General features: G+C 40.0%; 1 protein-coding gene across 1 annotated transcript in view; it reads right to left on the bottom strand.

Annotated features, from left to right (window-relative positions):
* The window catches only part of LOC150088802 (acetylcholine receptor subunit beta-like 1), an 88,066-nt gene extending 61,088 nt beyond the window's left edge, over positions 1-26,978 (bottom strand). Inside the window, exon 1 of the mRNA XM_090370906.1 lies at positions 26,899-26,978. Within this exon, the coding sequence (XP_090227032.1) occupies positions 26,899-26,953 (55 nt within the window). The 5' untranslated portion in view covers positions 26,954-26,978. The remainder of the gene's footprint in view (positions 1-26,898) is intronic.
* Positions 26,979-27,501: the final 523 nt, after the last annotated feature.

Raw genomic sequence — 27,501 nt, 5'->3', positions numbered from 1 at the left:
TCACATTCAAGTTGTTACTGAAGGGTACTTATCGGAGGAGCATAACACATAAACTTATTAACTTATATTTAAAATAAATAAAAAATCCGTTTTTAAAATAAGCACTGTTAAAGGACTGGAACTACGAACATTATAAAGTTTAATATTATGAGGTCCCTGACCTTGAACCACTAGACTTTCACATTTTGAGAAATTTTCCATCACTGAGCCACCAACGTGAGATCTTTAGAGAGAGAGAGAGAGAGAGAGAGAAAAGGCGACACGGAGAAATAGACCGTGAACGAGAAATGAAGAGAGAGACAGGGAAAGAAAGGCGCAGGGAGGATAAGAAATATTTCTCGTTAAATCATCGAAAATTATATTTCATATCAATAGAAAGGTGAGTTCACTTTTGAGCACCGAACCGCCCAGTCCACAATATCCCCCACCCTCTACAAACAACCCTCCCCCCCGAAATTTCTGCGAACTCCTTCCATCCACGAAAAATAAGCTTCGGATTTCAGTGGCAAACACTTCGTCTGCATCTCTCTCTGCTGCCACTTCTTCTTCACCAATTTTGAAACTTCACCAACTTGGGCTCGCATCCGCGCTTCCGCAGGTGCTGTTAGTTGGAAAAGTATATTAGGGCGACACGCCCACAGCCTAATCTGCTTCTATAAACAATTATTACGGAGAAAGTGCCCGAAAGAACTGCCGACGACCGATACATCGTAAACTGCAGATTACGGACAACGACACGGATAATTACAGGGCCGGGAACGGACCGTCCGAACATGATTAATGCACTCCATAGCGAACACACCCTCGTACCTACGGGGAACGTGCCCCAAAACCTTCCCGCTCATCCGCTGGACCCGCTCGTTAAAAGCAAGTTCCGCGAAGAACGTGGCTGCCTCCTCGGTGCATCCCCCGCAGGTGTACACTGCCCTTCCAAAATACGAGGGCACCCCGGTGGAGTGCAGTGCCCGATGCGAGTGGGGAAACCAACCCGAAGACCATTTTCCTATTAAAAACCCTCGTTGTCCGCTTTAATTAAGGGAAGGCGTACGCAGGGGTGAGTACGAGGCGGAGCGATCATCGGCTGCACAATTCGGGTCAAATTCATTCCGATTCATCCGCGGAACACTCGTTCGTTTGTGAGACGACGAAATCGGAGAAGCGAAGTTTGTCTCGAAGGAGCAGCGCCCCCTGGTGGAGCGAGCGAGACGGCGATAGGGGAAGGGTCCTCGGACGGAGGACGTGTTCGAGTCCATTACGTCTCGGCTGCGTTCATTGCGAGGTCTGTCTCGCTGCTCGCGAAAGCGTTATCGATCGCCGTTAAATGCGCGAGCGGAGCACACACACACACACACGCGGGGAGCACGGCAGTCACGTGATGCCACGTGCAACATAAGGAGGCACCGCTTTATCGCGGCGTCACTGACTCATAATAGTTAACCCGATTTCTCTTCTTCTTTCTTTCTTTCTTTACTGCTGCGCATCGCATAACGAAGAAGAGTTTCATTTGGAAACATCCGCGCAAAAAGTGATTCGCTTAAATTGCTAATTGTTTCCAAACAACCCCACTGCTCGTGGCTCGTGTTCAGGGGATCCTTCCGGGCCTCACACTGCACAATAACCACCAGGAACGCACACAAACAGAGAGAGAGAGAGAGAGAGAGACACGAAGTGACAATGACACAGTCAGAAATCCAGTGAGACGAAGGGAAAAAAAAGATACAGATAAAGTGGAAAAACAGAGAGAGAGAGAGAAACAGACAGAAAGAAAGAGAAATTAAAGAAAACGAGAGAAAGAAAAAAAGAGAAAATATGAGAAAAATAAAGATGGGAAATAGAGAGAGAGAGAGAGAGAGAGAGAGAGAGAGAGAGAGAGAGAAGAGAAATATAGATAGAAAGAAGGGAAGAAGGAGAAATCCTAGAAAGAATAAAAAAGAAAGAAAGAGAAATGTAGACAGAGAGAGAGAGAGAGAGAGAGAGAGAGAGAGAGACAGAGAGAGAGAGAGAGAGAGAAATTGTAGAAAGAATGAAAAAGAAAGAAAAATGAAGAAAGAAAGAAAGAAAGAAAGAAAGAGAAATATAGAGAGATAGAGAAATATAGAGAAAAAGAGAGAAAGGAAAAAGTGAAATGTAGAGAGAAAGAGGGGAAGGAAGAGAAATACAGAGAGAAAGAAAGAGAAATTGTAGAAAGAAAGAAAGAAAGAAAAGTGTAGAGAGAAAAAGAGAGAGGGGCAGAAAGGAAGAGAAATACAGAGAGAAAGAAAGAGAAATTGTAGAAAGAAAGAAAGAAAAGTGTAGAGAGAAAAGAGAGAGGGGCAGAAAGGAAGAGAAATACAGAGGGAAAGAAAGAAAGAAAGAAAGAAAGAAAGAAAGAAAGAAAGAAGGATGGAGGGATAGAAACTGAAAGAGAGAAAGTGGAAAAGAAAGACATCGATATGAAAATTGACAGAGAGAGAGAGGGTGAGGAAGATAGACAGAGATAAAGAAATAAAAACATAGAGATATGGAAATTGACAAAGAAAGATAATAGAGGAAGAAAGAGACGGAGATAAAGACATTAAGAGAGAGAGAGAGAGAGAGAGAGAGAGAGAATGAGAAAGACAGACAGAAAGAAAACACAGAAATTTAGAAGTTAAGAAAAAAAGTGAGAGAGACAGAAAGAAAGAAAGAACGACACGGAAATATAGAAGGTAAAAGAGAAAGAAAGAGATAGACAGACAAAAAGAAATACACGCATAGAAAAAGTTAGCCGTAGAAACACAAAGATAAACAGAAAGTGTTGTAGAATAGAGGGACAGAAACAGTTAGGAGAGAGAGAGAGAGAGAGAGAGAGAGAGAGAGACAGAGAGAGAGAGAGAGAGAGAGAGAGAAACATAGAAGGGCTATGCTGAGAAAAAAAGGGATATGAATAGAGAAGTAGCAAGGGCTATGCAGCGAGAAGGGATAGACAGAAAGATAGATAAAGAACGAGACAGAAAGGAAGAAATGCAGAACGAGAGGCAGTGGTAGAGAAAGAAAGACAAATCTAAAGAGGAGTTAGTCATGGAAACAGAGGCAAGGGGAAAAAAATCAAAGGAACTGTCCACGGAAGCGGAGAGAGAGAGAGAGAGAGAGAGAGAGAGAGAGAGAGAATAAGTCAGAGGGAGAAACAGAAAAACAACCACGAAGAAAGGTGGAATGATAGACGACAGAGAACACAAAAAGTAGAAACAAACGGGGAGAAGGGTAGAATGAAAGACAGAATTAGAGGGGAACAGAGAAACAGAAAGAGCCAGACTAATCGTACGCACACGGAGGAGAGCCACGAACTGAGAGACATTCACGGTCCACGCGCTCTCCCTTAATTTGCTGCAGGGGCAAAAGTAATCGTTTATTAATTTGCAAACGTAGAAAGCGGGAAAAATGTCTCGCTTTACTCCAACCGAAGACCACAATCAGCGGGAATGATCAAAAGCCGTCGGCCAGAACCCCGATGCGGAGCACGAAGTGTTATCGTTGCGGGCCAGCCTCGCGGCCACTCATTTATCTGCCGAAGCGCACGAGCAAAATCATCTCCTTCGACAGGTTCGGCAACGGTGAATATTGCGATGTTGGCACCGCATCAAACCCCACCCCCACCTCTACCTTCGCCCATTTATAATTTTTATTGTTTTTCCCGGCAAAAAATAACAAAAAAAATCAATAAAACTGGGAAAAAAATTAGATAATTTTCAGTACCTTTACGATACTTCCCTGATCTTTCCACACTTATCTTTCATATACTTTAAAAATTCAATAATATTCATTCGAAAAAAATCAAATATTAACAACGCATCCAAATATGCAAAAAGAAACGGTGCACGTGAGAACAATACGCTTATAACAATGAAAAAAAAAAAATTCAAAATTTGAACGCAGCCATCTTTTTTTTTCTACTAGACGCCTAGATTTCCATACTTCATAAAACGTAAATAATCATTTGAACAATCTAAAAAGCTATTTCATATTTACTGAGAGATATATTAAACTCAAAATTACCCCTGCAAACATAAAATTTAATACAACCGAGTCCCTGATCTTGAACCATTAGACTTTCATATTTCGCCAACTTTTCCCAAACTTGCAATCGCGAAGTGGATTTAGATGGATTTATTCCATAGAGATAGACCAAATAAATCGGATGGTTGTAGAGTGTGTGTGCGAGTTTTCTTTTCGTGTCCAAGGAAACTTAGTTTTCTCATCTCCCCTGCTGAAGACAAATAATTCTTTCCTTAAACGTACGAAGAGAGGAGCGTAGATATTTCTGAAGTACAAGCAGTATTTTGGCAAAGAGCCAAGTACTTTAAAAGGCATACTTCTTTAAAAGGCATCCACGCATTGGCAGTGCAAACCCAGATGAAATTCTGCCTTCAGTTCTCGTTATTAAAATATAAATCAGAAGATAGCAGATTGGCCGGCATCGGAGGAAATACACGGCCGATGTAGATTGCCCGCAATAAGAACGCGAATCGATGTGGATCGAAAGCGGAGGGACACAATTGGGACTCCCTAAGGTTCCATGATTGTTTTTCATTCGGGGTTTTAAACGTTTGACAGATAAAGGCAATGGTGGTTGGTAAAAACAAAAGAACAGAAATTTAAGTTTTAAATCAGTTGGAAGACATTCAATGTTGCATTTTTTTTTTGGTTGTTAAATAGTTGGATTTCCCAGTTTATGCGCGTTCTTCTTCAAGATGTTGTTTTAAGAGAATTTTCCCACGAGGCCTGAACAGGTCGCTCAAATTCCAGGACTTCGCGTGCAAAGTTACAGCAGTGACACCTATGGGCGATGGCATTCCTTAATGGATTTTATTCAGCTAGGCGCTAATAATAATAAAGAATATAGCATCGGTTGAAATCCAATGGGCACAGAGGGTATTTGATGGAATCTTGGGGAGATTATTTACCCTGGTTTCCAGAACAGCTTCGACAACAGCGACACCTATGGGGGATAGTAATCCTTAATGGATTTTATTCAGATATTAGCATCTTACCATTATATGGAGCTGAAAATCATAAAGAATCCATTGAAATCTAATGGACACAAGATTGAATCTTGGGAAGATTATTTATCCTGGTTTCCAAGCTTGACATTAGCGACACCTATGGGTTATGGTAATCCTAAATGGATTTTATTCAGATATTAGTATTTTAACTTTATATGGCTCTAATATTCATAAAGAATCCTTTGAAATTTAATGGCCACAGATCGATGAAGGTATTTGATGGAATCTTGGAGATAATTTACGCTGGTTGAAGTTAGTCAGAGGTAGAATTTAAGCAAGGGATTAACGAGGTTTTCGGTGGACGTTAAAAGATATGGGATGTTCTTTGTTTTAAGTGATTCAAGGACTTGTTTTTCTTTTGTTAAAAAGGAGTACACATTGAGGAATGCAATGAGTTCGGATTCCCTGCTTGCTGAAAATGATTCTGAAGTCATTAAGAGGTTGTTATTAACAAAGCGCTTTCTACGAAATAATGGCTCGAAGAAGTCCTTAAGGGGGTATGCAAATTGGGTCTGGAATGGTATAACAACATCAGTGGATGAGACAAAACATAAAAATAATGTAAGGCTGGGGAGAGAGAGAGAGAGAGAGAGAGAGAGAGAGAAAGAATAATTTATAGTCGGCAGACGACGCTAAAGTGGGGACACACACACACACAGACACAGGGCGGTGTACAATGACAGAATATCTAATGTAGACGCGGTCAAATTATGCGCATTTTGAACAAGAGAATTTCAGGGATGGAGATTGGTGTATTGGAGGACAGTAAACTCGCGCATCAATCCACAATACGATGGGGAATTGGTTTCTAGGACGCTGTTGCTGGCTCATTATAAACAGAAAGGGTCCAGTTTAAAACAAATGTCGGATAACGCTTTGATAAATTAATAACATCGGAACAAAGGGCGCTTGGAAAAGCGCCACCTTGTGACAAATGGATTTATCTGACACATAAATGATCGTGCTTATTATCACGTGACTTGTCATCCTCAGATCATTCAGCAATCCGTGCTGCCAAGTTGTATAGCAGCGCTATGATCTTTCCCATTATTATACACTCACTGTCCAAATTATTAGTAGCAGATAAATATTGCACGCTTTTTTGGAGTTTTTTTAGTCGATCCATTGTTGTGTTAGTTCATATAAATGATAAAGAATATTTACTATAAGATCAATAAATACTGTCTTTAGAAAAAATTGTGGATGGTTTTAAACAGAACGATGTGGAACTGGCTCCATCTGGGTTACTTAAGGGACACTCACAAACAGCTTTAATCCGTCTGACGCCTACTTCCTTGAAATATTTGGTTCGGCGTTTCTCTTTTTCTGAGTTCTGAAAGATCTATTCTGGTAGCCTCTGGCAAGTGAATTATATCAGTGGACTTCTCATCGATATTTGCTATGTTGCCCTTACATCGCCCAAAGCTGGATTCTTGCGCAGAAAATAAAAACAGACGATAAAAGTGCCAACCGCGATACCACTTCGCTTTGCCTTACATTTTGGGGAATAAGGTGAACAGTGACAAGTAACTATAAGGGACGCGCCATTGGTGTGTAGTTTGATACATATAGAATACGCGAGACCCTAATTTATAGAAGAATTGCAAGTATGCTGAGTGGTCACTTTATTAGGTACACTAACAGTAAGTAGGTTCCACTTTAACCCTCAGAACAGACTGAATTCATGGACATGGTCTGAATGTGGAGTCGAGAGATTGCCATGGATGTTGGTCAATGTTGATTCAATTGCTTTCAACGGTTGTTGAAAATTCATTGGTTACGAATCGCTACTCTGAACAACTCTGTTCCATCCCTTCCTACCAGAGCCGAATGGAATTGACAGCTGATTACTTAGAGTGATCACCACAGCAGGCTATATTCACTCCCATGCTCCTGGAGCCAGATCTGTACAATTCTGACCTTGTGACATAGCGTATCGTTCTACTGGAAGAACTATTCAGAGATGGACATACGGCAACCACAAAGGGGTTCGCCCGGTCGGAATCAATTTCCAGGCAATCTGTGGCATCTAAACATTTCTCCATTAATATCATGGGAGTCAATGCGCACCACGAAAGCACTCCCCCACACTATTCCACTGTCTCCATTATTGACACCTGGTAGGAGGATCAATGGACTCATGCTGTTTTTGCCATATTCTGCTCTCCCAACAGCGTGAAACAACAAAGAACGAGGATTCGTCTTCAGACCAGGGGCAACGTTTTTCCGATCCTCCACAGTCCAGTGTTGGTGTTCGTCAGCTCATTGTAACTGTACCTTCTCGGAATTTTAATGAGATCATCATTAGGCTTCGGGATCCCCTTGGTTTGAAGAAGAGTTAATGTCTTCTCCAGTCCACGAAGGAGGGCAGAAGCGACTACCGACCGCTAAGTTTGATTTCATTGGTGAATCAGTTAATGGAGTTTGTCGTTAAGGGTATGATACCAGATCATCTAGATGGAATGGTATCCTGGATCACAGTTAGGTTCGTGAAGAAAAATCTTCCTTGTCCAATCTGGTTAATAATTATGAAGTCCTGAAAAACTGTATGCGAGAAACAACTTCAATATTTTTTCCTTGACTTCGGCAAAGGCAGTTTTGCAAAAAGGGTCCATTGGCAATATTTTTTTCGATAAAGGACTGGCCAAAAGATTGATGAAAGTAATGACGAATGGATATTCTTAAGGGTGTACTAGCGTAGCATGAGCACTGCGTAAGGGATCAATGCTTGGGACTCTCGGGTTTCTCGGTTGCAGATATGGTCTGCAACCGAGAAACCCGAGAAAACCAGCATCAGCGTCTTAGACCATATCGCGCAGTACATATTGTCTGTAAATGCAGTCGATTTGTTTAGTCATTCGACTTTATTCTTATGTCTAGTTCTCCACTGAAGAGGGCACAATAAATCCCGAAACAGCTGTATGGGTAGTACAATATACTGTAGTTCTGTAGCTTTTAAAGGAGTCATCTTTATAAACGTTGATTATTTGGTTGAGCTGGTATTGAACACTGGGGTATGTACAATGTACTCTTGCTGGCCAAAAAAATGTAAACATTTATTCAATATCTAAAAGGGCCACCTTTTGCCCAAAATAACAGCGGCTACGCTTCGTGGCATGTATTACACTAGGTATCTTAGAGAGTTTAGTTACCGACTTCACGACTCTTTCATCAGGATGTTTGTCAGCTGCATTGTGGATGGTAGAGAACTGTGAAGTCGAATTGTCCTTTCCAAAGCATACGAGAAATTTTCAATTGGATTCATGTCTGGAGAAAGTGGAAGCCAAGGTAAACGTTGGAAATGTTCCCTCGAACCATTCATATGCATTTTTCATTTGTTTTGTTGTTGTTGTTTTTGAAAGAATCCATTGCATCTACTGGTACGGAATGGGTCTGTTTATACCGTTAGAAGGTCGGGTCTCCATCATCATCATCATCAGCCATTTTCAATCCACTGCAGGATGAAGGCCTCTCCAGCATCTTTCCAGTTCCTTCTGTTTTGAGCACTGGCCATCCATTTACTACCCAAAAACTCATGAATTTCATCTATCCATCTCCGCCGATTTCTTCCAGGTTTTCTTCTAGCTCCTCTTGGCTACCATTCTGTTATTTTCTTAGTCCATCTGTCATCATGTCTTCGAGCTATGTGTCCTGCCCAAGACCATTTTAGTTCTTTAGTTTTGATAAGAATGTCCTTTACTTGAGTTTGCTGCCTAATCCATGTGTTTCTCTTCTTATCTCAAAATTGGGAATCAGACTTCTTCATTGGAAATCAGACTTCTTCAGTCTGATTCCCAATATAATTCATTCCATTCTTCGCTGTGTAGTTCTCAGCTTCTCTTCCATTCTTTTGGTGAGTGCCCAAGTTTCACTTCCACAAGTCATGGTGGGGAGTATACATTGGCTGTTTATTTTACGTTTCAGACAAACTGGGATATTGCTCTTCAGTATGTGACTATATTTCCTGAATGCTATCCATCCAAAATTTATTCTTCTCTTGACTTCCAGCCATTTATCATTATTACAGCTAATAACTTGTCCCAGATAAGTATATGACTCCACCTTTTCAATTACAGCTACTTCAATCATTATGTCCCTTTCTGTGGCATACTTGTTCATCATTACTTTTGTTTAAGCCATATTCATCTTTAGTCCAAAATCCTTACTAACTGTGCATAACTGATTAAGATTTTCCTCTAATTCTTTGGGATCGTGGCTTATGACCACAATGTCATCTGCAAATCGTAAATGGTTTAGGTACTCTCCGTTCACATTGACTCCTTTCTGCGACCAGTCTAATCTTCTGAAAGCTTCCTCAAGGGCAGCAGTAAACAGCTTTGGAGATATTGTGTCTCCTTGTCGAACTCCTTTCTCGATTTTAAATTTGCTACTGTCTTTATCTAGTCTAATAAAGGATGTAGCACTCTCATATATTTTCTTCAAAATCATAATATATGGAGTATCTATGCCTTGTCTTTCCAGTGCCAGAACGAAACATTGCCTTATGCTGTATGGAGTCAAATGCCTTTTCATAATCCACAAATGCCAGGCATAATGGTGTTTTATATTCATTTGCTTTCTCCATTAGCTGTGATATTACATGAAGGTGATCCATAGTTGAGGATCCTGTCCTAAAGCCAGCTTGCTCTTTCGGTTGATTCTCATCAAGTATTCTTTCTAATCTGTTAGTAATGACCCTTGTGAACAACTTGTAGATATGGGATAACAAGCTAATTGGTCTATAATTTCCAATTTCTGATTTATCTCCTTTCTTATACAGCAAAACTATGATTGCATTATTCCACTGCTTAGGCATCACACCTTTTCTAATGCACTTTGTGAAGAGCCTTGCCAGTTTTTGTCGGGTCTCCAATGAATACTTTTCTTTCGTATTGGACCAAGTTCAGCCTGCAATGCTTCATTTTTACTTAGATTATGGATTCTTTCCAGAGGACAATGCGCCTGTCCACCGCGAAAATACCCAATGTCATGCTAGCCGCTTGAACGGTGGACACTGGACAGTCTGGATTCATGGCTTGATGAGGTTCACACCACTTTTACCCGACTATTGGTGCAAAAAAGTGTAAATGGAGACTCTTCAGACGACGCTATCTTTTTCCGCTGTTCAACAGTCCAATCCAGTCGAATCTTCAATTTTTTACACGAAAAACTGGCTTTCATAAATATTCCTCTAATCCCTGGGGAATAATAATTAATTCCAGACGCAACAAAGGAGACCGATGCACACTGACAGATAGATTGAACAGAACTGGACAAGAGATATGCATGTCTACCAGACAGCAGAAAGTGGGACACTCAAAATCAACTGTTGGAAGTATCGAACACCAATCAAGATAGAACGTAACGCGACCATTCATCTCGCAATGTCTGACCACCATTAATATCTCTGGAAGTGCAATGTAGGACCAACAAGCATCAGAATACTTCATATAATGTGTTTTCTCGGTCAGGCAGCGGTCTGTAAATCGAAGCTGCCTCCCAACAGTTGGCTGTCTAGTTCAGTGGATGGAAGCATTGGACATTACATCAGTGACGTAGAGTGATGAATCAGGCTATAGAGTCAAGGCATCAGACTGGCACATCTGATGAATATTTTGTAATATACCTTACAAAATATTTATCAGTACGAGTAGGGCTGTCCTTAGGGATTCAGCGGTACGATACTTCCAGGGCCCTGGAATGAAAAAGTCTCCAATCCAAAAGGGCACTCTCAATCCAGGAAAGAAGAACTCCTCCATGATGTCCTATCTAGCTATTTACGTTTCACAGCTCTAATGGGAAAACCAACATTGACGTGTCACTCGGCATCACCAATCCCTTTGTCTCTGGCTGTCTTTTCACACACCGATTTTACTATCAGCGGCCATTGGATTACTACTTTTATCATTAGAGCCATCTATAGTCCCTCTGTCTCCAGATGGAGACAATTCTTTACTCATTAAAAAAAGTCTTCTAGGATTGGTTTGATCGTACTGTTCTTACTAGCTCTCTATCTGTTAAAACTCTTATTCTCTAAATACAGAACAATTATCATTAATCCAGGAAGCCATAATTAAAGCCATTTATTGGTTAACAAGCAAGAAGAAACAGTAGACAGGTATACCAAGCAAGAAGAAAAACGTAATTGGCCACTAGCTGAAGTCAACACACTCCACATGTGAGGTAAATTATCTAAGAACAACATCATCTCAGGAGACACCTTCAATTCTATTGCTTCCACGGGAACAGAAACTTTAAATTCTGTAAATGTCTGGTTCTGTAAATCTTATTCTGGACAAATGTTTGCCGCGATGATGTCGCTTCTGACATTTCAGAGCACCAAACTGTAAGGCAACTTAGTCGAGACGATTCTTCAAAATCCACTCCTTTATTCACAGCAGAAAAACTCTCAGTTACCTTGTCAATGTTTCACACAAATGTCCTAAAGTGGACTATGGACAATATCGTCATCAAACAGTTCCATTCTCTTACACCCAGCATTCTACTCCGACTTTGAGTAGAATGCTGGGTGTAAATGGTACTCTCAGTACCAGTTTTAAAGTCACGCGATGGAATTATATTATTATATTCGTTCATAATTCAGACAATCCTCCAAAAGATCCTAGATCATATTGATCCATCACATTACCTCCAATTTGGGCAAGGTCCTGGAAATACTTTGAGAATCACAATTCAACTGAATGCAGATTCCCTGTCTTTCTTACAGTATTATTTCAACGCTATACTCAACTGTGAAGATACCATTGTTGAGTTTCACGGATTTATAGACAGTTCCACTTACCAATGTGGTCTTGTTCTTTTCATCAACTTTGAGGACACTTTAGAAAGACTTCTTTTTAAGGACAAGCGCTTTACTACAACCGACTATCTATTATTGAACAAGAATCGAAAATGATTCCTTTACCCTAGATCTACCAAGCACTGTGAAATCATTATGGGTGATGCAGCTGGACTTTGGTTCAAAATATTTCTAATAGTTTATACTAGCAGTCTGGCACGTTTATCGTACCGTTTCTACCACGGCCTTGCAGATCATCGCAGGAGTTGTTCCTATAGAACTCCTTCTTGTCTTCAAATAACTATACTATTGCATCCGCTATGGTGAACGTCTTATTTTCCAAGGCAGTAGAGTTAATATTATTGCTGATCAAAAGAAATAAAAATCTAGATGTTGGAATGTTCTAATTAAAGGAAACAGATTGGCAAAACAGCTGGTCAACTACTGATAAAAGATTTATCAGTAGTGCATGCCTGGATTTTCACCTCTTTCAACTAACAGACCATTGATCACCCAATGCAAAATTGTATCAGTTTAATCTTCCCAAAACAATATCTCGCTTTTGTTATGAACTAGAGGACCCAATTTGTGTCCTCGTCAACTGTCCATTTTATACTGACTTTCAGCAACTCCCAATATCTTTAACTGCCAATAGAACTGAATTGATCAATTCAGAATTGATCAATGTCCACAGGGATCTGCAGCCATGTTGCCTGAAAGGCTTTCCACATTGTCGGAATAGATGATGGTCGCATGTCCATACGCCTCATTTCTCGTTCAAAAACATTCCACAGGTGTTCAACCAGATTAAGGTCAGGCGAATTTGGAGGCCAACCAAGATGTTGTGATATTTGCACTGTAGTCTTCGAACCACTTGCGCACAGTTAGGGTTCCATGACATGGCGCATTATGATTTGGAAGATCCTTTTAGTGTCCGGAAAAAATGGTCTCCAAACAGCTTCCGGTAGGTCTTACCAGTGAAACCTTGGTCTACGTACCAGTGGACCTAGTTCTTGCCATCAAAACAGAGCCCATTAAGCAACCACAGATACCTGCTTGGGGAGTCGGTACTTTGCACGATGGGTCTATGGATTCATGTTTCTTGTGGCGAAGGTGTCCATCGGTGTGTTGCACCAGTCATTTGGACTCATCCAACCATCACACTCCTTTCCAGTCCTCTGGTGTCCAACCAGAGTGTTGTTACTATATGTCACTATGTTCCCCATATTTTTGTTACTACTATAGATATTGTAGAGTTAATCTTCTTCAGTACAGTACACTGGAATGAAAAAAGAAAAACGTTACGTACATGACAATTAGCGTTCTTTCTTTCTTTCTTCGCGTCATTGAAAATCAGAGTTCTCCATAATGAGAAGTCTGTGCTTTTTGGAAGATAATTCTTTCGCTTCATTATTTATATTTCTCTTTCCTTTTCTATTGAACCGCGCACCGTTTCTTGAATTCATAGCACGTGTGTTCCAGATGGGGAAAATCACGTGCCAGCATTACCCAATTATTACCGGGCCAATTGAAGTTACGCAAATATTGACAGAACTTTAGATTATAATTAAACTTAAATATTATGCAAATTCTTTCCTATTCGTACACGCTGTTTTTTCTCCAAAACAATGATTATTAAAGCAGGAGTTAGTGAAAGATTTTTCGCTTCTTTCTTTCCGATTCTTGATCTCATTATGTATAACATCAGAGAAGTGTTCTGGACAAAAATTGCCCTCGTTTGCATAATTAAAGCTTCTTATTTCTCACGCATCCTTAAAGATACGTCACGTTAAGCAAACACCCTCATGATTAGCATATATTAAGACTTTTATGCATTTTAATAGTGAACAGAAACAAATAATTCTTTCCGAAAGATTCCAACTACTCATGCAGTTGTTTTCTATCTCAAATCAACTGCATGCGTGGTTGTGATTGGATATTTCTTTGATATGCGCTTCTAAGAAACAATAATGCTGTTTCCGCCGGTGGCCGGTGGGGGCGTATCAACAAATTCATTTTCTTTATCTTACTTACTTTTAACTCAAAATTTGGGCTAAAACTAAGTTTCGGCTGCATAAATAGTTCATATTGGGATTACTCGAGAGAACAAACTCATACCCCCATTTGTATAATATGCATAAATTGTCTGCTTTCTTTGGAAGGTTTGCCTGTTTTGATGGACAAAAATAATCTGTATTCAGGGAGAAAAATCCTAGCCATTCTCGTCTTAGACGTCTGAAATAAAACAGCCCCTAAAAGTTCCACGCGTTCATTGACGGGATTCGAACATGGGGCAATTGCACTTGGTGTTGTCAGGACGTTGATTATATCAGCTGTGCTACTGGGAGGTCATGTTGATCACCTTTAAGGTTTAAATCCAATAAACTTTATAAACATAGCTGAAATAATGAGTACAGTATTATGAAAAAGATATGGCCCAGAATGTTGGGATAGAAGCAGTTGTCTCCCAACATGCATTCATTCCAGAAACCTTTTTTAGCGATTTTCCGCTGATTTTGATAAAATCATTATCCATTCTCGTCAATCATCATGCCAAGGTTTTCCAGAAAGAAGTCTATATGTAAGAATCCTATTTCTTAAATGCCTTGAGCTGTTTCTGAACTCCATCTATGTATGCGGGAGACCTGTAGTTTCCACAAAGCTATTTGAAAGCCTGCTACCATGCTTTTAGTTCTAACACATTGAGATATTTTTCAGTCTTGCGCAAGCTCTCTAATTTGAGGCCCCAAAATTTTTTTTATCTTTCACTTTCGCCGTACTGATCTTTAGAAATTTCTCATATAATGAAATTCTCTGGAACTCTCTCATCCACCGCTCTCACAAAGGCTTCCCAGCAGGCAGGGAGAACAACAATATTTGTGAACGTTCCTTGCACATCCATTAACATACCAAAGACGTTGAGGTTACCACAGACATTCCATCGATGAGTGCTGTATTGAATTGCTTCCAGGTTGGTTGGTTGGTTGTCGTAGGGTTTTAGGAGTTTCAGTAACTTAGACCATATTGCATCGTACATAATGTCTGCTGTAAATTGCGTGTGTTCTGTGGTCGATTAGCTGTTTGCTGGATTAAAAGCCAAAGTTTCCTGAAGGAAACTTTGCTATCCACGTCCGAGTTCAACTCATACACCCGTTGGCGAAAGCCAATAAAAGTTCCTCGTGTCATTGACGAGATTCACTTGGGCTTTTTTCATTCGGTGTAGGGAGGAAGGTGATTATAAGCACTGCGCTACCCACTCAGACTCATCTAGAGGATAGCCAAAGTCTTTCTCTTGGATTTTCGATTGCCGGGTCAAAGATCTTAAGTTTAGAAGCTTTAAACTCCAATTCAATATTCAAAGCAGTCATTCTGTATGTTCCACCAATCAACCACCCGCTGGCTAAAGCACGTTTCTGCAAATCTATTCTACAACTGTCTTTCCTCAATTTTATTTTATGCCCCTCAAGTTAGTAATCTGAACAAGAGGCCGAATCCCATCAGCATTGAGCTTGCTCAATCCATTCAAAGCCTTAAACACCTCAATCAGATCGCCGTGCAGGTGCCTAATCTCTAGACGTTGCAATTTGCAGAACTTAAGACTTTCTTGGTAAGAGGACCTCTTTGTTCCCTTCACAATCTTGTTTTTCTCGGTACTCGTAGCAGCAGCTCTACATCCTTCCTAAAATGAGGCCTCCAGACCTATACATAGTACGCTAGGTGTGACCTGACCATTTCCTTATAATACGGGATAATCACCTCCTTATCCCCTGCTTTCAAAATTTCTGTGTATTATTGACAAAATCCCATGAGTTGTTCAGCCAGTCTGTCTGCACTGCTCAGAGAACTGCATATCTGACTGCACAAGTTGCTCCCAGCTATTTTTCATTCTCCACCTCCCTGAGTGCAGTACCACACAGTTGGTACGTTACTGTGGGGTTACTGCTACCCATACGCAGTACGTTGCATTTCTCAGCCCATCTGCCTAACTTTTTTAGATCCTATTGCAGAAGAATACTGTCATTACTGTCGTTAACAACCCTGCCAACCTTTATATCAATTGCAAACTTGGACATTAAGCCTATATACCTTCATCAAATCATATCATTGATAAATATAGAAAACAACAATCGTCCAAACACCGAACCCTGAGGACTCCACTAATAACATTAGTCCACGAAGTCCACAATTTGTACAATACATTAGTCCACAATTTGTACAATAGTCTTCCATGCGCAACAGTGTCAAAAGCTTTTCTGAAATCCAAGGATATGATATCAGAATTGTTCTTTGCATCCAGTTCCTTTGTGACCACATCATAGTATCCAATCAAATTTGTCAGAGAAGACTTCTCCTTAACAAACCCATGCTGTGTCTGAATTATGACAACACGTCTCTGAAATCCCACCAATGTCTGCTTTTGATGTCTTAATCAGCACTTCAAATTCATCAAATTTATTAATTATACTGCCAGCACTGGTGTACATGCACCTGTTTCTACTCTTAATTATCTTAACGCAGCCCACTATTTACTTTTTCGGGATGACTCCCAGCAGTCCTGGAAATCCCGAGTACCTTGCTTTCCAGACTGCTCCTCATTCCAATAAAAGCAGTGCATGAATCACTTTCACCTCTTCCTACGATTATTGTAAATCCATTAGTCTGTGTGTCCCTCCCCCAAAGCTAGCAGTTTTCCGACCCACTTAACAGTGCCTCGATAGCATCAGCAAATATTATTGAGCCCTTTCTATTTAAGTGTATTCCCTCTCTGTAGAAGAAGTCTTTCCTGTCAACAAGCACAGACCACGCTGAGAAAAATTCTATCCAATGAACCTTGCACATTCTCTCCAGGGCCGAATTGATTGACAAGGCCCTCATCATATACTCCTTCCTATCGTGTCTGGACAGAATTGCAGACACTTTCAAATTCAACCCTAACTCGAGACTTTATTTTTCAACATTGATCCATACTTCTTAAGTAAGTCCGCAGATCTCCTGCACTTAATGTCATTTGTGCCAACGTTTACAACAATATGACCTTTTGTGCCCTTAAAAGATGATATTTTCTCTACAACATCATCAACCTTTGCCTCTGGCAGACCCTATTTACACAATATATTTCCCGTTTCCCTGAGAATAGACTCACCCAAATATGGTGATGCTCTCATTTCCTTACTTTCTAGCTGTGCCCTATGGGGTTCAGTGTTGTCAATCATAACAAATTCTTTACCTACAGAAGTACCATGGGTCGAATGATCGCTACTCTATACTTCAGGGTACAATTCCTAAGCATGTGGGAGTCTTTACGACAGAGACCAATGCCACCCCATTTCAGCAATCGCCCTCTACCAACCTGACTGTGTCCTGTACGTACACATGATTGTTTCAAGTTCCTCTCTAAACCACAACATGACAGTGGGCTATAACTGAACTTATCTGTGAAGAGTACACAACGCCAATCTCGGTCAGCCCAATTACGATGCTCCGAGTGCCCACACCTTCTGGGCCTATGGTTTTTGGAAATTAGTGGAACGCACGCCATTGGTACTCAGTGGAATTGGATTAACTTCGACGTCCCTATCGCTGCTACCAACGTCTGAGTAGTTGGATAGAATTCAAGCGTGATTGCAACAGATCAAAATTGATGCAAGTGATTGCAACTGATGATACTTTTTGACACGCCAAGTCATGCTGTAACTTGGCATTTTGAGTGGTAGGCTTCAGTCCACCAATCATCTCCAAGCAGTCAACTGGCCGAAATTCGTCTGAGATGATATTTTGACATGCTTCACTACGATGAACCAACAGTCGCTTTGGTGTATTTTTAAGTCATAGTTGACCAATGAGGTTCGACTGCGAAATGGCCGAATGTTCCACGAAACGATTTCATGACATGTTCTTGGTCTGTATTTATTGGAGAACTTAGCAATTTACATCTGCACGTCAGTCCGTGGTACGTTTTACATCCTTGTGGCCACAGATTTCAATACAGCAGATTGCTCAATAGATCGTGCAGTGATTCTCTAATTGCTTTGACCTATAAACTTCCGGACAAGGATAAGCACATCCTTGCTCAAACTGTCTGAGAGAACAGAAATAAAACATAAATCAAGACCTGCTGGAAGTTCGTAGGCAGAAATTTCAACAAGAATTATTAACAGGTCACTGAAATATTTTCAGTTTGGATATTGAGCAAAACATCAGAAATATTTTTGTTTCACTTCGCAACGGAATAAGCAAATATGCTAGAAGAAGAAATCTTTGGTACTTAAAGTAATGCCTTCGTGGTTAGCACAGTTGTTATAATCGCCAACTTCCCCACAGTGGATGGAAAAGATCTGAGTTCGAGTATTATTGTGATCCGAGGAATTTTTATGGGTCTTTTTCACAACGAAACTGAATTAGTCGGTCTCAGGAAGGGGTAGCATGGTTTTATCTCCTGGAAACTCGAGGTGTTTTGTCCAGGAAACAGAAAATCGACCACGGAACACACACACAATTTACAGACAGTATACACGAAGCAATATGGCCTTAGTCGTTGATGCTCCAACGATAAATCTTTGACCAAGTCAAGCACACCCAGTAGCTACCTATATTTGAGTTAGTGATATAAACATTGAGAAAACAAATTACAATAAGGGCGTTTTATTGATCAGATGACCGCGAAGAGTATAAAGGACAAGTAATGTAGACCAGCTAATCAGAATGTTTTATTATGGCGAAATTAAATTTTCTGTAGATTGAACTTGTGGTTTGGTTACTCATCTAGTAACATGGCAATTCTAGATTTGCTGAATACTTCCTTTCAGCATGTAGAAGACTGCCACAAGGCGAAGAAATATTCTGGACCTGGTTATCAATAGCGATTCATAGGACTGTAAGAATCTTCGAATAAATGAACCACTGGCAAATAATGATTACGGCCTTTTGAAGAGGGACCTACTGGAAGAAATAATTACTGTTGAAGGAAATGCTTTTTGTGTTTACAGGGGAATTACAATGGTCTTAGATAAAGTCCTTAGCTCAGATTCAAAGAGAAGCATCAAGGAATCATTTTCTTACGTTAGCAGTTAAACGAAAAGAATCAACCATATCCGTCCTTTTGATATAAGTTGTAATAGTATCAGCCTTGAAATTGTTGCTGAGAAACTGATTGAATATTTTTCATTCATATTCGAGAAACCTTAGAAACTGAGGAGAGCAGTGACCTAGAGAATAACAGTTTCAAATACAATGATTTTATGGTAATTAATGAGGATCTAGAAGCAAAGTTAGCACGATTAAAAGTGAACAAGGCACCAGTGGTTACCTTATTAGTTATTAAAATGAGAACATCCTTGAATTCATACGAAGTCCATGTAGACTGGAGATGTCCGCTAAGGACTCCATAATCTTCTGTGCCAGAGGAGATAATGTAGTCTTCTGTTAAGAATACAATACAAGATCATATGAACAGCAATGGAATTATAAAGTAACCATGAAATGCAGGTGATCCAGATTAGGTGCGACATGTCCAAAGCTATGAAGCATCAGTATATTATGTCCTTCTTTGCGTATATTTTTGGTCGGTTTGCTGCTTGCTGGATGAAAAATTCAAGTTTACGAGAGAAAACTATGCAATTCGCCCCTGAGACCGGCCAACTCAGCCATTTAGTGAAAAACGTCGCGTGACATGCGAAATGGAACAGATTTGTAGATGGTTCCAGTAGAAAGCAAAACACCAAATCCTTCATGAATTTGATCATCATGCGGATAATAATGGATTTATCTCTTCAGTCGTCAGTGGAATCAAAGATGACAGCTTTAAATATTCTTTTACCGGCATGGCGCGTAGGTATATCAAGAACTGGGAATTGGTAAAATAATAAGCTCTTAATCCTGCGTGGAGTGTAATCTTCTTAAAGAATCTGTAATTCGATCTATCACCTTACAGAGCGCCACATTATGCCTGTAAAAACACGGGGATTTGGACCACATCACTTCATTCCCGTTTTTTAGCTTGCACATCAGGGTAGCCACATCTCTAACACTCAGGATGACAAGTCATCGTCGTTTAGATGATTCTTTGAGATGGTGGCTCGTTGGACGCCTTAAAGCCGGGTAGCCGCAAGAGAAAGTTGAATTTTGGCTTAAGGTGTCAAGCAGTGTCTTCTCGGCACAATGGAAGCAGTTTCAGGAGACAAGAACCATTACAAGAAGAATTGGCCAAGGTCGGCCGCGGGGTACGTCAACCAGAACAAACTGCTTCTGGCTCTAACAGCAAGACGGAACCCTACAATTAACCCCAAACCACCGAAGAGCTCGTCGAAACTGGTGCCATGAACATGTGACTTGGAGCCCTGACAAATGAGGTACAGTTCTGTTCTCTAACGAGTCCCGTTTTAGCCTTCAAACAGATTCTAGACGTTATTTCTTCTGGAGACAACGAGGAATGCGGTACCATTCTTCCAACATCAGAGAAAGGGACACTTACAGTGGAGGTGGTGTTCTCATGTGAGGTTGAATAATGATCAACGGCCGCACCCCTCTTCATGTTTTTGATAGGGTACCGTAACTAAGATTGCTGAGATAGAATTCGTGTTTTCTCCTCTGCTCACGGAATACGGCTTGAGGTCCAGGCTGAAGTGATTTGGCTTGGTTCCCTCTGGTTTGTATGAGTGCGGGGCAGTAGAGACTGGACTTTATGTTGCCTTCGATTACATAATTATTTGGAAAAACCCAAATTAACAATCGTTAACTTGATCAACCACTGTGGTTGGAGTGCTGAGGGTCTTTCATAACTCTGGGATGACATTTAGTACCATCAAAGCCACTAAGGATATGAGGCGTCAGTATATTGTGAAATATATGAAATACATTATGGGACATGAACCGTCAGTGTTCCTTGTGTAATATATGAAACTTAGTTTCTTATGACTCAATGAGCTCAAAGAGCATTTCGGGGATTTTAAGCCCCACATTATGCAAATCACCCAAGAAATTACCCAGACCTTTTTGACGATCTTCGCAATAAGTTCCCCACTTATGAAATCAATACCCTGTCTAAGTGTGCCAACTGGACTTCGGGCATACATTTTCTAAGTGTACCTACCAAACGATCAAGGACACTGACGATTTTGCTCTTACCAATGACTTTTATGTAAATTGTTCCCACATCATTAGTAAATGATAACTGCACACCTAAGACTCTTGATCTTTTCCTCACCATAATCGATTAACATCTTTTCTTCACCAACAATCGGTTAACAGCAGAAATTCCTCTGCTATTTCTCTGTCTTTTGAGAACTTCAGATCACAACTTGGCGGTGATATCTTCTTCTTCAATGAATCTGCGTTCTCATGGCCATTCCAAATGTCGTGTGGTTTGTCATGACAACAGCGTTAAGTGGAATAATATTTGCAGAATAACATTGTTCTAACTTCCAATAATGCCATTCTACAATTCTACCTTCCAATTTAAGAAACCTTACTCTGGAGAAATAATCACATCTACACTAGTTACCAAAACTTTAGAAACATTTACAAAAAGAGCATATTGTGGGAAATCTCAGAAATATTCGATTAATCTTTATTGAGTGCTATGATTGTTGTTGTCATAGTATGGTTTTAGGAGCATCAGTGACTACCATATTGCTCCTTATATACTGTCTGCAAATTTCTTGTATTCTGTGGTCGATTTTCTGTTCGCTGGGCCATAAAACCGAGTTTCCGGGGAAAAAACCATGCTACCATCGCCTGAGACCGACTAACTCAGCCACGTTGTGAAAAATGCCCTTAAAAATTCCTCGCGTTATTGACGGGACTCGAACTCGGATATTTTCTCCCAGGTGTGGGGATGATGACTGTTTTACCAATCATGTTACGGATTAGTAAATAGAAAATGATCAAATGACAATGAATATAGATGCATAAATCATTTAGAACAAATTGGTCATGATTGGAATGCCAGTGTCTGGTCAATAGGAGTGTGGTTTTTCATTATAACCTCCCCGCACCGGGTGGTAAAGACCTGAGTTCTTCGAGTCCTGTCGATGGCGTGAGGAATCGTCCAGCAAAACAGAAAATCAACCACAGACCACATGAAATTTACAAACAGTATACACGGAGCAATATGGCCTTAGTCGCTGATGCTCCTAAAATCATACTCAACAACAACTTTCACTATAATACACGGCTGTCAGCAATATTGGAATTACTGCTGGGGCTATTAAGAAGTCTAGATAACGATGATACCCATTAATTCACGAGAAATAATTTCTAAGCCCATAAGACACAGTCGTTAACCACTCTGAGGCGATGTCATTGGGCATTATCGTCCTCCAAGATGAAATGTCTCCTACTGCTCTCATAGCTCTTCAAATAGAGGTGTCATTTCTATATTGCAATGTAGTCAAGTAGCTCCTTGAAAGCACACGCAGGCCGGTATATCCACTCAAAGAGATGTCCGTTCAAACCAGCACACTACGCCAATAGGTCTCTTTCAATGATGTTATTGGGAACTCTTGTGTTTCCTTGCTCCTTCCAGTACCTCTGGAATCCAGATTATCAGGACTCTGAAAAACTATACACATAGTCATCCGTCTTGAACCTGTGTAACATGGTGTCTGCACCGATTCAGGCGCTTTCTCTGCGACGAGGGAAACAAATACCATCGGTCGTCTTTACAAAGGGCCATCCAAGTATATCTCTCTGTATGGGGAGGCAGACACAATCGTTTTAGGATCTCAAGTGGTTATGAGATTTGAAAACAGACCAGATAGTGTTCTTTCACCGTTCCAACAGTCTACGGCATCTATCTTCATTCCAGGCTGTTGCTTTCTAATTGTAATATCAGTTCATGAACTGTGGAGTCTTTTCCAAAGGATATAGACAACAGAACACTCAACATTAGCATTAGCATTAGCACTAGTAGAGGCATTTGATGCAAGAAAGCAAGCTTATGCAGCATCAGCCAAAAAAAAAAAAAAAAAAACCACTTCACCCCTCTGTTCGTTCGAAATACCTGTCCAGCTGAGCCTTAAACTTATTTAGGCTATCAACTTCCACGACAAGGGATGGAAGTCGGTTCCACCAACCAACCAACCACTCGCTGGCTAAAGGCAAATTTCCGCACGTCTATCCTACATCTGTCTTTCCTCAATTTGAATTTATGCCCTCTCAGGTGATTATTCTGAGCGAGAGGAAGAATCCCATCAGCATTGAGCATGCTTAAACCATTCAAGGCTTTATACACCTCTATCAGATCACCTCGCTGGTGCCTAGTCTCCAGACACTGTAATTTGCAAAACTTAAGCCTTTCTTCGTAAGAGCACCCCTTTGTTCCATTCACTAATCTTGTTGCCCTTCTCTGTACTCGTTCCAGCAGCTCTACATCCTTCTTGAAATGAGGCCTCCAGACCTGTATACAGTACTCTAGGTGTGGCCTGACCATTGCAATATAGTTGCATCTGCTTTTGCTTGTACAGTCTTTAGCCTTCCGTTAGCTGCCCATTGCGAAAATTCATGTAGGTCCTTTTCGACATTAACTCAATGGAAACCCTGTGAGACTGGTTGGTTTACCAAAAGAGAAAAGGTAAAGAATTGTCTATGTCATCAACGGTATAGCCGTGGATTCAACTATTTAACCCCCTCCCCACATTAATTTTCATGCAGTAATGGAAATCGACGCCAGCTTTTGGGTATGCAATGATTGCTTATTGTATGTTCATTATAATTTATATTAGAAGAATGCGTTACAAAGTAGGCGTATTATTTAAGTTTTGAAAACTAGTGTATTCGAATATCCATCATAAGTTTCAAAATGCTGACCTGGAAGTCAATCCCACTGAAGCGACTTAAAGAATATAACTGACCTTCAATCTTTCGACATTGCATTTTGTCTTCATTCCTACCAAAAAAGAAGCTAATTTACTTATGTTCACTTGCAAAACATTCCAATTCTCAGAAAAGAACCTTATATAAACCTCAATTATTTTTCGCTGTTAATCGTGTACAAATCAAAATTGCGCTCAACCTGGAATACTCAATCACTCAGTGTGCTGAAAAATTCATGGCCTCTTTCCAAAAGGAAACAGTCATATTAATTAGCGATCCTTCTCGTACAAACCCACTCCACTTCCAAGCACAGAGGTGTTTTCAGAGGACACTGTTCTTCTAAATTGCCATCTGTAATTACACTTATTTTTCTCAAAGTAGTCCGAACACATGCATCAGTTAGTCATTTTCCAAACTCTCCAACTTAAGTTTTCTTCATAATTTTTTCTCTATTTCTGGTCTCTGGAAGAACCATCCTTCTTGCTGCTGCTTTTTTCTTGAAAATTACAACCAACAGAAACTGAAGTCCAGTATCCATATATTTCTTCTTACACCTCGATCCTACAATTCATCCACGATCCTAGAGCATCACAGATTTCAAAAACTTTTCCTAATTGGTCACGTTAAAAAGAAGAACAAAAGAAACCAATGTCTTAACATGGACCCAAGCATTCCCTTTTAAATTCATATTAATCAATCCTGTGGAGATCACTCGCCTGGCCAAGGAACTTCATTGAGTTTTCCTTAAGCTTTCCCCAATAACTATTTTTATACCCTCCTCAACAATTTGTTGTTGGCCTCATTTTGCGATGGATTTGTAAGGAATAACGATGCCAATGTTGAGTCCTTAATCTTGAAATGCTTCCAATGACCTTCAAAAATCAATACGCTTGGGAATAACGACACACTTTCTCCTTTTTCAAAACATATATTACAGCCAATCGCACTGGAACAAAATCGTATTCAGTCATCGATACGAATGTATTCTGGATTGCAGAACTAATAATGCATGAGTCCAAGGAGTAAGTTGGAAGATGACATTACCAGCGAAGACATCTTTATATTGCATTTCTGTCAAATTCATTGCACATCATGATCACTGATTATTTGTGGACTTTATTACATTTACTACTATTGCTATTATTATTACACACTACCAGTGAGGGCATTCCCCCACCCCAATTAAACTAATCCATACTACTCACCTTTGATCAATAAAATGAGAATTCTGTTTTTTTTATTATGCTGTGTTTGTCTGTTTTCGGAAGGAATTGAAGTCTCCAGAAGAAAGCGTACCTACTGTTCTAGCCCATTAATGAAATAACTGTTGTTAAAATAAGTGAAATCCAGTCAGACAACAGCTCATGTTTATTAAGGTCCAATGTAAAATTAATGTTACCATAGTTTAATCTCATTCACTGAACTGGCATTAAACCTTTGAAGAAGAATCCTCAATCAGAGTGCTGTACTTCAAAATAGGCATACAAAAATAGTTGAATTACGTAGTGTATTTGTTTCTCCTATTTTGTCCTTACATTCCAATCCTCGACCTAGGATCGAGATGAATTTCCTCTAAGAAAGACAGCAATCTCTTGTGGATTATTATAAGATGTCCTTTAGACATCTTGCAAGAGATTGCTCACAAGAGAAAAATAAAAAATAATAAGACAATGATGTTCTCGCCATGTGGGATCAAGGTACGGAAGAAATCAACAAATTCTTCAATAACCTCTGCAGGTCTTCAATGTCACTTTTACAATGGAAGTTGAAGTTAATCAAAACCTTCTTCTATACATTCACTTAATCACACAAGACCAACAATACGTCTATGAAATCGTACAGAGACCAACGAGTACTGATATTATTTTAAATTTCAACAAAGGTAGGCGTCATCGGGTCCTTTATCCTAAGAGAAATCACAATTAGATGTACAAAAAGAGCTTCCAATCCACCAACTCAGGAAGCATTCCCATACCCCTGAATTCTTGCAAAAGTTTTCAATGTCCCCACTCATCTACAGGTTCAAAGTTGCTGAAAAGAACACTCCAACAACCCAAAGAGTTATTAATAACCCAAGAGGGCCCATATACCAACTCATCTGTGAGTGTGGTTAAGTATATTTGGAAGAATCGTTTCATTCATAACAAGGTTAGGAGAACACACCATGGACAAAACATAGAAGGGTAGACAAGTCCAACCCAGCCATGCATATTTTGGAATAACAGTTGGAATGGGATTTTAATTTGGCTTCCATGCTGTCTATAAATTTAAACTATAACAGAAGAAAATTCTAGGAATTAGTTTTCATCAGAAGCCACAGAGAACAAGCCATCAACTAGTAAGAAGGAGTAAACCTCAAGCCAGAATACCTCCACTTGTTTACACAATAACAAAAGAGCCAAAAACAACACCAGAGTTCCAGAACAGACAGAATAAACATAAAAAGAACCAATTTGGATCGACAGGAGACAAGTAATTCTAAATTAATTTACATCTTTTGTGTGGATGCCTTAACTTATTATTTAATCTTAATCAATACCTTAATCTCGGAGATATGAGATTAAGAATTAATACAAATACCAATAGTCTGGAAGCAACAATTGTGATAGCAGATTGGTGAACATAATTTCATGCATAGTGCTGTACATAAATTATATAAATATCTTATCAAATATTTGATTGGGTGCCAATGACATTTAATTCTTTTTAAACTTAACTATCTTATTTAAATATAACAGAATTATTCTTGAGTAATATTTTATTTAGAAAACGATTATGGATAAATTAAACATAATATTAAAAAAAAAAAAAGCATAATGTCATTAGTTAAGAATAAGCCAATCAGAGCTTTTCTTCATAGAAAAAGAAACGTCTATCCACAATGGATGGTAGACGTGTGTGTTTTGTGTTCCTTGCCTTATATTTTATATATTTTTGGCAAGTTTCTGAACCACAACTGTACATAAACCACGAATGAATCAAAAACCTTTTGATAGACCATTTCAAATACGTTCAATGACCTTTATTCGCATCTCTGTGTACTCTCCGTTTTAAATGAACTTCTAACGTTTTGGATTTCTTTTTTTAATCTATCCGCAGATAAGAAAATGCATTTACTCAATGGATTGGCTACTGTTTCAGTGTTGGATGGCTTGATTGATGTAAAGGAATCTACATGCAACTCATGGCTTCTGAATGGCTCGCATTAGCGAAACACCCCACACTTTCACAATTATGAATGAATGAAAAACTCTAAGAAAAACTTACCTTGGACAGCCAGGGAACAGGCAAACATCAGACAGAATATTTCTGTGCAACTCATGGCTCTCTACAGACATTCAACCTGCATCCTAGCATGATAGAAGTTTCAGTACGGTTAGGCCTAAGCAGTGGGTGCGCGTAGAAAAATATTACATCCTCAACTAGCAGCGATGTCGGCGCAGTCGCAACCGAAAAGTACACCAACCCCTTGTCGGTGCGGCCATTCTCCCCCAATACAGCCGACGCTGTTGTATACTTCGTTCGCGTGCAACGGACTACGAACGCTGCTTTTAGGACATGGTCAAATCTTGGAACTCACACTGAACTTCGGATGGGGTTGAAGGGATACTTCCAATGGACCACCAGAGGGGAGAAATGAGGAACTTCTAGTAAAGACTAACTGGGGAAGATGGAGAAAGAGAGAGAGAGAAAGAGAGAGAGAAAGAGAGAGAAAGAGCGAGACTGATGTAGGGAACGGCGTCAATGCTTGAGCTAAGAGTGTCTGCCGGCCTCGGCGCGTTTCGAATGCGCTGTGGACAATCGACCAACGCATTGGCAGATTACATTTCTCTAGGAGGAGGGAACTTGTGGAGTGCTCCCTCTGTCAAA

The sequence above is a fragment of the Mastigoproctus giganteus genome, chromosome 3 (genome assembly GCF_048544385.1).
Source record: "Mastigoproctus giganteus isolate SK-2022 chromosome 3, ASM4854438v1, whole genome shotgun sequence".
Classification (NCBI taxonomy): Eukaryota; Metazoa; Arthropoda; class Arachnida; order Uropygi; family Thelyphonidae; genus Mastigoproctus; species Mastigoproctus giganteus.
Note: the sequence above shows the minus strand (reverse complement) of the source record. Positions and strands in the feature narration are given on the sequence as shown.